The 11864-nt window shown below is 34.8% G+C and overlaps 1 protein-coding gene across 1 annotated transcript in view; it reads left to right on the plus strand.

The window, feature by feature from the left end:
- Positions 1-9581: 9581 nt before the first annotated feature.
- HELRODRAFT_160100 (hypothetical protein) overlaps positions 9582-11864 on the plus strand; it is a gene marked incomplete at both ends in the record, with an annotated part of 4814 nt that continues 2531 nt past the window's right edge. Inside the window, 2 exons of the mRNA XM_009017115.1 lie at positions 9582-9972; positions 10853-11043. Of these exons, the coding sequence (XP_009015363.1) occupies positions 9582-9972; positions 10853-11043 (582 nt within the window). The remainder of the gene's footprint in view (positions 9973-10852; positions 11044-11864) is intronic.

The raw sequence follows: 11864 nt of genomic DNA on the forward strand, positions 1-11864 counted from the left end.
GAAATGATTTTGTTGCGGTTCCTAATTTTGACATCACTCCTATGATTCTATTTCTTCTGGTTTTGTTCTCTAAACATATAGTACAACTTTTACAACTTCAAATAATCGATCAATGTTTTTGAAATAATAGAACGGTCTTATTTTTCTCTCTCAATTTTCTAGCTCTAATATATCCATAATATTCATTTACCTTTTTTATTATTCTTAAACCAAATTTATCAAAAACTAATATTCTCGATTTGTCTTTTAAATTTTGTAAATAATACCATGGCACTTTTCAGTCTACTTGGCAATTGTTAATTCAGTCATGTTATCATTTTGATCTTGAAAAATTTCAGGTCTTTCAATTAAGTTGACAACTTGGACTGCAACATCATTTTTAAAATATTTCAATACTGGTGATCGAGAATGTAAATCAGCCATTCTTTTCTTATAAATAATTTTGAAGTTGCACTGAGATAAACAGTGCACCTAATAGCCCAATATTTCATCTGCTCTACTTTTAGTGTTTAGATTCTCTAGAGGTTTGTGGTCACTACAAACAACAAATTCACGACCTATTAAATAATATTGTCGATATTTTATTGCGTCTTTGATAGCTTTGCATTTAAGATGGATGATGTCTATTTTTTTCTTTTTCTGATATTTTTCTTGAAAAGTATGCGGCACCATCAGAATCTAGTTTTTTCAAAGTAGCTCCTATTCTTTTATAACTGGCATTAGTTATAAGTGTCTTTGGCTTGATCGTAAATGGCTAAAATTGGTTGAGAACGTAAATATTCTTTTATCAAGTTAAAACGATCTTTTCAATCAACTTAAAACTTAACATTTTTTTCAAAAGCTTATGCAGTGGTTCAATATATATCAAGTAGAAATTGATAGATCCTAGCGCACTTCTAACTCATGTTTTATCTGTTGGTTTCTTAAGATTCTTGATGGCGATTAAATTTTCTCGAGCTGGTGTCACTTGAATAAAATAACCAAGATATTTAACTGTTTTTGCAGCAAACTTATAGTTTTCTTAATTTAATTAAAAACCATTTTCTGTGATTACCTGCAAAAACTATTCAATATGATGAATGTATTAGAATGTCATCAATATAGTTAATGCAGAAATTGTCCAGACTATTTCTTATGATATTAAGTAAAATTTGAAAAATTGTTGGCGAATTATTTTATTATCCATATTTTCGTCAAAATTAACTTTGGAAATTATAATTAATTTATTTTTATCTACATTTTGTAGATTAGATTGGTTGTTCATCTCAATTAAACATCTTGTCATTGCTATTCATCTGATATTTTTCTTCTATTTTGATGACATGGGTATTATTGATTCTTTGTAGAATGTTAAAATTTTCGTCTTGAATGAGTTGGAACTTTTTTCTAGCTTCAAGACCCAGCAATAGTCATTGGAGAAATCGTTATTTTTGACGACGTACGAATTTAAATTCGTTAAATCACCAACCTTAACAAACATTTGTTTGTACTTGGAATTGGAACGCTCAATGTTGGATCACTGACTGGCCGCAGCATGAAAATCGCAGAAATGCTCGAACGTAGAAGGATTGACATCTGCTGCTTTCAGGAAACCCGATTGAAATCGAATGGTGTCTGTCATGTCAACTCAGACAAAGAAAAATATAAACTATTCTGGAATGGTCAAAAGACGGCCAAAAATGGCGTTGGAATTTTTGTCAGAGAACCGCTAGCCCAAGAAGTACTGGATATTAAAAGGATTAATTCACGTCTCATGTGGATCAAGCTTCGCATAGAAAAGCAAACAATGATTATTTTTTCCGCATACGCACCACAGACAGGCGAATCAGAAGAGATGAAAAATGACTTCTGGACTGCATTCTCTGACACAATCTCAACAATACCAAAATCTGAAACAATCCTGATTGGAAGTGATCTCAATGGCCACGTTGGAGAGAAAACAGATGGTTTTGACAACGTGCATGGCGGTTTTGGATATGGAGAACGGAATGAACACAAATGCCTCGGAGAATCAAAACATGGAAGCTGATAAGCAATATTCATCGAGAAAAATTTCAGCAGATTGTCGCCACACGGTTAGACTACCAATCACAATCCAATACAGATTGGAATACATACAAAACCGTTTTGATAAAAGCTGCAACTACAGTTTGTGGGAAAACTAGCACAAAACTCAAGCATGAACGGGACACTTGGTGGTGGAATGACCGTGTACAAAATGCAATAGCTGAAAAGAAAGCTGCATTGTTTTATAAACTTGATCTTTTTCTGTTCAAATGCGTTTTTAATTTTTTTACTTTTGTTTTTCACCCACTTTTTATCTTTTTCGAGTTATCTCTTGATTTTACTCGTCTACACATCTTTTTGGAATTTGCAGTTTTTTTTTACTCTTGCCTCTCATATTTCCAATGATCTTGTGATTTTTCCGTTTGTTCTATACTTTCATAAGATATTTTCTAGCTGCACCTGTATTTGATATTTAAGATGTTCTTTGATTTCTTGGTTTTCAACGTTTTCATGACAAATTTTGTTGCATAATAACTTAATTTTTCAAGTCACTATTTTGTAACATAACGTTTTTGCTGTAATCTTTTTTTGTTTTACATTTCCTAACCATTTTTGTAAAATCTGTTTTTTTTTGAAAAAGTTGTTGCATAATCTTGTATAACATTTATTTTGCCAGTTTTTGTTCTGAATCGGTGATATTAGCTTGTATTCTACTAAAGCTCCATTGTGTTAAAATATTCTTTACTTCTTATTAAATTTTGCATATTCTAACAATGCTATTTGTTTAACAAATGTAACAAATGCATCTTGAAAATCTAAGTTCTTCGCATTCAATATTCTGATTCCTATATTTTGCCATTTACTTTTCAGATTCATATTTTGGTACTCAGACAAACTTTTAATTACATTCCGTTCACCGTAAAATGTGATACGTTAAGCCGCTTTCCGGAATGAGTGTTATTATTTGCCGTATCGTAATGCTTTTTTTAGTCCTACGTTCATCGAGCTAGCTGCAACATGAAAATAAGTTTAATGTCTGTTATTCCAGTTGGCTCATCAGTTGCAATGAAGCTGTTGTCTTTATGAAATCTGCGTTGCTTCTGGTATATAATATTTGGTCGACGACATTTTAGATTTTATTGTTCAGTGTAATCTCGAAACGCCTTCCTAACCAGATTTGTTGTACCCTAGTGCGAGGTCAAGTAACAATAGTTGGCCGTAATAATATATATGTAGCGCTTGGAAGACTAGCGTTGTTACGAACGTATACTGTTCGAGAGAAACTAGGACTGCGAGATATCTAGGACGTTCGATAAGCGTTTATAAAATTGGTATGTATGCGAGATATTGAATATTTGATTTAAAAAAACAATTGATTCTTATTGTCGAAAGCGGTATTTGATATTAGACTGCGTTGAGTTTTTGTTGTATTTGCGATTAACGTTAGTGAATACTTATTCGGAAAGCGTTTCTGAACGTTAATTTAATAGCTTGTGAACTTTTATTAGTAAAATTAATTGACGTTGATTATTGACAAAAATTGTTTTGTTAATAAATAAATAAATCGATAATTTGGAAGTTATTTCGTGTCACTATTTTTCGCTGGGATTAAACAAACTGGATTAAACGGCCAGTTATAACATTGGTGGATCTTCCTTAAAGAAACGTCGTTGTTGAAAAAATTTTTTTTGTCGGCAAGTTATTTTATAAAAAAACAACATGACAAAACTACATCAACTTAAATTGGTGCAACTCAAAGAAGTTACAAAAACGAAATCTTGCTACAAGTGGAAACAGAGCAGCTTTGATGGCACGAGAAAACAGGAATCCAGGTGAATTCGTGTTGGATGATCAGGATGTTTAATCGAATGCAGTTGTAGAAGCTGAGGCAAACGCCACCGAATTGCCACCGCCACCGCTCTACTTCAAACGATATCATCTGAAATAAAACAACTATCAACCAAAATTGAAAAATAATCAACAAAAATTGAACAGACGGGAGATCAAATTGATGCAAAATTGATCTACAATCAGACAGACAGGAAAACATATTGACGCAAAAATTGAACAACAACCAGCAGAAATAAAACAGACGAGAGAACAATTTAAAGCAAAAATCGAACAGTCGTCCGCGATTGATGCTAAAATGATACAACAGCTGAGAGAACTCAGAGAACAATTCAATGTCAAAGCTAAACAGCAATCGGCCGTAATCAATTAAAATTAGATAATGAAAATGGAAGACATCACGTTAAAAATTAAACAGAAATTTAGTCGAAAGTTATCTTGCGAAATGGATAAACTTGAACAAAAACTGAAAGAAACTAAAAAAATAAACTTCCCACCTGTTAGCCACGTGACCGCGCTGTAGCGTTACCAGGGTCAGCGGCAAAAGTTCTCCAAACGTTTCCAGTCGAGAACCATTCCAACTATGAAGTTGTGGTTAATACGTTGATTTAAGTTATGGTGAAGAGCACTTGAAGCTAATATATAGGTTCCAGTTACGAAACCAGACGCAATGACCTGGAGCTGCTGGCACAGGATATTGAACGGTTGATTCTGCTGTCACAGAAAAGAAACTGAATTGGAAACGTTTGTAAAGGCTGTTCCGAATTTAAATCTTAGACAAACCTTCGTACGAAATCTCTGACGCCGTTGTTTTAAATTCGAGTCAGCAAAGACTGACGTAAGGCTTCGAAAAATTTGTAAAAAATGTTCATGTCAAAGGATGGTTCTAGAACAAAAGTGTCAGGATTATGGTGCTCCAAAATCCTGAGATTGTGGAAAAAACGACATCTACGATGAGATTGTTAACAATGCCCTAGAAACAATTACTATCGTCATTGTGCAGCAACATGGAATAAACAATTAAATGGTGACCCCGCGTCACGACCAACTGTTTCAAACAAAGGCTTAAAATTTATATTTCGCGGGGCAGAAGTTGGCTGGTATAATTGACGCCCCCAGTACCGTGATTAAGGTCTTTAGGCTGCATCGAAGTCAATACTTTGATTGGATGGCAAAATTGGTTCACAAAACTGTTTAATTACGATCGACACCGGGGCAACGAGGTCAATTTTAAGATCCGATCTCGTACCCAACCTGAAAAGAAAAAATTTTCATTAATACATTCTGCGAATAGGTACAGGAGGAACAGCGCCCGTCTACGGAGAAATTTCATACACTGTTCAACTAGGTGATTTAGCATTCGATAGCAGATATCACTGATGAAAGGCGTTAATTTTTCTAACAAAACATGGTTTTAAAATTGATTTAAAATCGCTTTTACGCGTCCTTAGATGGAAAAATATGGAGATACTAATGAGGACCAACGATGTGAAATGCTTTCGAGGGCACATTCTTAATAGCAGATATCACTGACGGATGCATAATAGGCATTAATTTTCTAACAAAACATAGTTTTAAAATTGATTTAAAATCGTTTTTACGCATCCTTAGATGGAAGACTACAGAGATAGTAATGGGGACCAGCGATGTGAAATGAATTTGTATAAAGGTAGACTAAGACTAAATATCTAAATCATCTTAAGTATCTAAAGATCAAAAATAATTGGTGATATTGAAGACCACGAATTCTAACTGGTTGAGCCAACGACGACGATGGAAATTGACAACATTGTTATTGGAACAAGTCTCGTAAAAGCAGATGAAGATAACGTTGTTCTAGTTGGGTGTTCTGTTAAATGTGGCAGAACATTCCGTTAAAATTAAAAAGGACCAAAAAAATAGAATCTTGTCAATCTGTAAATATCGTGAAGTCTTTGGATATTCAACATCAGAATAATGGTCGACAAGTCGATTAGGATAATCAGGAAAAGCTTATGGAGGTGAATTCAATTCAATTTGCAACAAGGAGATTGTTAAAAGTCGATTTTGCAGATGTTTTTTCAACCGGAGACGTTAATCAAGGAAAATGGACCTGTTACTCATCAAATTGATACCCAGGTGCCAAATCAGAAAAGTACGCCGTCTTCCACTAGCAAAACAAGAAGAAGTAAACGAAATAATAAATAAAATGCTAAACCAAAGGTCATCAAACCGTCAACTAGTTCTTAGACCTCGCTAGTTATTCTGGTAAAGAAAAAAGACGGCAGCACCCGCTTTTGAGGGACTACAGAAAGATAAACAAAGTGGCAAGAAAAGATACTTATCCACTACCGAGAATTGATCACACTGGTTCTACAGGCTAGACTTGAATAGCGGATATTAACTGGTAGAAATCATGAAGAACGACCGTGAAAAAACAGCATTTTCAATCAGATCAGTTTTGTGGCAATTCGCTGTAATACCGTTTGGACTGTGTACTGCTCCGACTACGTTTGAATGACTAATGGATGGTATATTACGAAATCTCACATGGAAAACATGTCATGATATATAATTGTTTTAGGAAAGTCGTTCAACTAGCATGTCGAGAATTAACGAAATATATTTTTCAGACTTCCAACTGCGAACTTAATGCTGAACGTTAAAAAGTGCAAATTGTTTGCGAAAGAAGTAAATTTCTTGGGAAATGTCATATCTTCCAATGCAGTGAAAACAGATCCAAGTAAAGTAGAAAGGATTAAAAATTGGCCAACTTCGAAAGATAAAATTGTTTTGCGCAGTTTCTTCGGATAATCTACACACTACCGACGTTTCGTAAAGGATTTTGCAAAAATTCCACTATATCAATTCACGGAAAATGAATGAGCGTTTTATTGGAATTAGTTATGTGAAATAGATTTTGAACGACTAAGCCCCTTTGTTAGAATATCCAATCCGAAGAAAACCATTTATGCAATATACGAATGCAAGCAACTGTAGAATTGGATCGGAGAAGAAAAGGTTCTGGCATATTAGTGCGAAAGTTTTACAAAGCCTGAAAGTTACTACTGCGTAACCGAAAAAGAGTTGCTAGCGTTTTTCGTGGCAACAAAATATTTCCACCAGTACATTTTCAGACAAAAATTTCTTTTTCGAACGGATCATGCAGCGTTAAAGTGGTTGCTCAATTTCAAAAATCCAGAAGTACAGGTGGCACAACTGGAACTATTAATAATGTATAACTTTGAAATAATGCACCGTAATGAAACCTCCCACAACAATGCCGATGCTCTTTCTTGTCGACCTGGTCACCAGGTTGCAGATACTGCAGTCGACTAAAAGAAAAAGTACAAACGGGATGTACGAAAAATTACGATAACGGCAGATACAGAACTAGCTGGCGCACAATCTGCAAACGAAGACTTACAATACGTCATTGCATGGAAGAAATAAGGCCAGCTACCTGAATATCAAGTGTTTGGTTGGTCGTTGTAAAACTTCTGGGCTCAGTGGGACTCCTGCATTGTAAGATGGGTTGCTAATACGGAAATTGGAATCAACAGATGAATCGAAACATCGCGTGCAAATTGTAATACCTAAGAATAAAATCGCTGAAATTCTTGTAGTTAAGACGCTTGACAGAATGTGTGAGAGTTTCTTCCGTGTTAATGGTCGAGAATATTTGGAAAGTTGGTGTCGAAAATGTAGTACGTGCGCGGCAGTGAAGGTTCCCAAAAGGAGGTTGAGAAAAAATGCAAATCTACATTGTTGTGTGGTGTGGCTGTATAATCCTCATCGAAAAAAAGACGGTCACCAAAGCTTCAACAAAATTGGGAAGGACCTTATCACATCATAACCCGATTGAACAACATCGTCTACCGAATTCAAGAACATCGGAAGCCATGGGCTAGAATGAAAATTGTTCAATTGGACAGACTGGCTCCACTCTATGCAAACGTTGCAACGAACTCTGTTTTTCAGGAAATAAACTTGAAAAATTGAAAAGTTCGTTTTAGATGAAGGAGGGCAGTGTTATAACCGTCACAAATATATTCGCTAGAGGCCTAGTGTCGCTACGAATGCATACAGTTCAAGGAGGAACTAGAACCTTCCGGCAGCGAGATATCTAGGACGTTCGAAAAGCGTTGGTAAAACGGGTAATTATAGGCATGCAAGATATTAAATGGGGGTTGTTGAATATTTAATTTTAGAAAGCGATTGATTATAAATGTCAAAAGCGACATTTGATTTTTGACCCTGTGTTGTTTTCTTATTGTATTTGCGAGTTAATTGTTATTCGAAAAGCGGTAGATTTTAAACGTTAATTTGATAGTTTGTAAACATTAACTTTAATTGGTTAAATTAATTGACATTGATTAATGACAAATTAATTAATAAATTTATTGTTTTGCAAGTAAATAAATCGATAATTTGGAAGTTTTTTCGTGTCACTATTTTTCACTGGGATTAAACTAACTCGTCCTCGACCTGCCAGTTTAACAATATAAATGATTATAAACAATAGTTTTTTTAACATGGGAAGTTAGTTCACAGTGGCTAAATCTATAAAAATTTAGAAAGATTAGATTAGAAAAGATAATTAATTTTGTACTTTATTTATTTCTTTAACTTCTGGTCTTTCGATCATTTAAATTATTGTAAAAAAAATTTTTTTCAGAAATATTGCGTCTGAAAATTTTTCAGGAAATAAACTTGAAAAATTGAAAAGTTTGTTTTATTATATTTGATAAATTTTTTAAATTTTTCAGGAAATAAACTTGAAAAATTGAAAAGTTTGTTTTATTATATTTGATAAATTTTGCCAAAACGGCCAGTTTTTTATTCAATGTTATTATCATTTGGTAAAGAGTTGTTTGGTTTAGCGAAAAAAAAATTTTTTTTATTTCTGTTTTTTAACTAACAAAATCGTTAGAAAATTGATTCATCAAAAAGACTAGAAAGTGCTGTTTTTTAATTTTAATACTGAATCATAACTAAACTTTAATATATAAAATTCGGTCATCTTCCTCTTCAGGTAGTTGACATTTTCACTCTCACGCATACGAACCTCGGTCACATTAACAACATTTTTCCCTAATTTATAGATTTTTTCATAGTTTATTGACTTTTTTGATAAAAAACAAAATATCAAAGTTGCTGATAAACTAGTTTTTGATGGATGTAGGTTAAATAGCAGCTGTTTGATGGATGTAGGTTAAATACCAGCTGTTTGTTTTCAATAGTTATAGAAGCACATGTGAAGAAAAGTGTGTTAAATAAGAGTATCATGTTGGACATCTTTCTTACTAACGTTTTGAAAAACTTTATTGTAATTTATTTACACTTATTCGATTCGGTTGATTCACTGATTTTTGGTAAATAAACACATCTTCCTAAAACAGGCTTGTTTAAACTTTTATTTAGATGTTAACAGTTATAGAAACGCTGAATCCAAACGCTAATCCAAAAAATACTCTCGATGTCGCACGATGGCCCCCTAGTTCACAGCGCAATTCCATAATTCGCAACCTCAACCTCTCTTGCTGTGTAACATGCATCTCTTATATACCTTATGTCAATTTTCCCATCAAACCACACCTCAAATGAAATACAGAAAAAAATAAATACAAAAAATACAAAAAAAAAATAAATACAAAAAAAATGAAAGGCTAGGCCCACCGCTTATAACTGGTGGTTGTCGTCAGGATGGGTGTCCGGATGTAAAAGCTTTTCCCCAAATTATTCCTATGCCATCACAAAGAAAAACAACAACCCCTAGTCCCCAGCAGGCCTTAAGTGGTCAAGGGGTGCCAAGAATCCCTGGAAAGTATGCAATAGCGGAGGGATGTTGCAGAAAAATTCAGAATGGTCCCTCTATGGTACTTAGACTTGGAACGCTCAATGTTGGATCACTGACTGGCCGCATCATGGAAATCGCAGAAATGCTCGAGCGTAGGATTGACATCTGCTGCCTTCAGGAGACCCGATGGAAATCGAATGGTGTCTGTCATGTCAACTCAGACAAAGAAAAATATAAACTATTCTGGAATGGTCAAAAGACGGCCAAAAATGGTGTTGGAATTTTTGTCAGAAAACTGCTAGCTCAAGAAGTACTGGATATTAAAAGGATTAATTCACGTCTCATGTGGATCAAGCTTCGCATTGAAAAGCAAACAATGATTATTTTTTCTGCTTACGCACCACAGACAGGCGAATCAGAAGAGATGAAAAATGACTTCTGGACTGCATTCTCTGACACAATCTCAACAATACCAAAATCTGAAACAATCCTGATTGGAAGCGATCTCAATGGCCACGTTGGAGAGAAAACAGATGGTTTTGACAACGTGCTATGGTTTTGGCTATGGAGAACGGAATGAACACAAATGCCTCGGAGAATCAAAACATGGAAGCTGAAAAGCAATATTTATCGAGAAAAAATTCAGCAGATTGTCACCACACGGTTAGACTACCAATCACAATCCAGTACAGATTGGAGTACATACAAAATCGTTTTGATAAAAGCTGCAACTACAGTTTGTGGGAAAACTAGTACAAAACTCAAGCATGAACAGGACACTTGGGGGTGAAATGACCGTGTACAAAATGCAATAGCTGAAAAGAAAGCTGCATTGTTTTATAGACTTGATCTTTTTCTGTTCAAATGCGTTTTTAATTTTTTTACTTTTGTTTTTCACCCACTTTTTATCTTTTTCGAGTTATCTCTTGATTTTACTCATCAACACATCTTTTTGGAATTTGCAGTTTTTTTTTACTCTTGCCTCTCATATTTCCAATGATCTTGTGATTTTTCCGTTTGTTCTATACTTTCATAAGATATTTCTTAGCTGCACCTGTATTTGATATATTTTAAGATGTTCTTTGATTTCTTGGTTTTCAACGTTTTCATGACAAATTTTGTTGCATAATAACTTAATTTTTCCAGTCACTATTTTGTAACATAACTTTTTTGCTGTAATCTCTAATTTTTTTTTGTTTTATGGAAAACGGAATGAAGATGGCAAACGCATCCTTGAGTTTGCTGAAAGTCACGGGTTTTGTTTACTGAACACATATTTTAGAAAGAGGCTGGAACATCTCATAACATGCAAAAGTGGACCATCAGCCACGCAAATTGATTTCTTCGCTGTCAAGCAACCACACCGAAGGCTGTTCAAAAACGTCAAAGTTATACCTGGCGAATCATGTGTCGCCCAACATAGACTCCTTGTGGCAGACCTGGTTGTGGAACTGTCAAAACATAAGCCTAAACAAATGCCTCGGAGAATCAAAACGTTGAAGCTGAAAAGCAATATTCATTGAGAAAAATTTCAAGATTGTCGCCACACAGTTAGACCACCAATCGCAAGCCAGTACAAATTGGAGTACATACAAAACCGTTTTAACGAACGCTGCAACTACAGTTTGTGGAAAAACTGGTACAAAAAGTCATCATAAACGTGACACTTGGTGGTGGAATGACAGTGTACAAAATGCAATAGCTGAAAAGAAAGTTGCATCTTGTATGCAATGGCAAAATTCAAAGTCTGTAGATGACCATAAAATTTTCCGTGAGAATAACAACTATGCAAGACGTCAAGTTGCACTGGCACGGACAGATCAGTGCAGAAAGTGGTTCACTAAAAGCAAATATGAACAAATAAAATCTCTGTATCGTATAGCAAAACAAACAAAGCGTACGAAAAAAGACATAGTTGGTGCCTCATGTATCAAAAACGACAAAAATGAGATGGTTCTTGAACAAGATGAGATCAAGCTACAGTGGAGAGAATACTTCAATCGTCTGTTAAACGAAACAAATCCAATCAATGTTAACTTTGACGCTCCACCCATCGAAGGTCCGATTCCAGACATCACTGTAGAGGAGCTTACAGAAGCTCTGAAAGCTATGAAGGATGGAAAGGCAGCAAGGCCCTCTGGACTCACAAATGACATTATCAAAGCATCTGGTACTGTGATGGAAGAAATCACTAAACCGATACGCACTGGTGACATTTGGAATCTAGTAT

This window comes from Helobdella robusta (assembly GCF_000326865.2).
Source record: "Helobdella robusta unplaced genomic scaffold HELROscaffold_2, whole genome shotgun sequence".
Lineage (NCBI taxonomy): Eukaryota > Metazoa > Annelida > Clitellata > Rhynchobdellida > Glossiphoniidae > Helobdella > Helobdella robusta.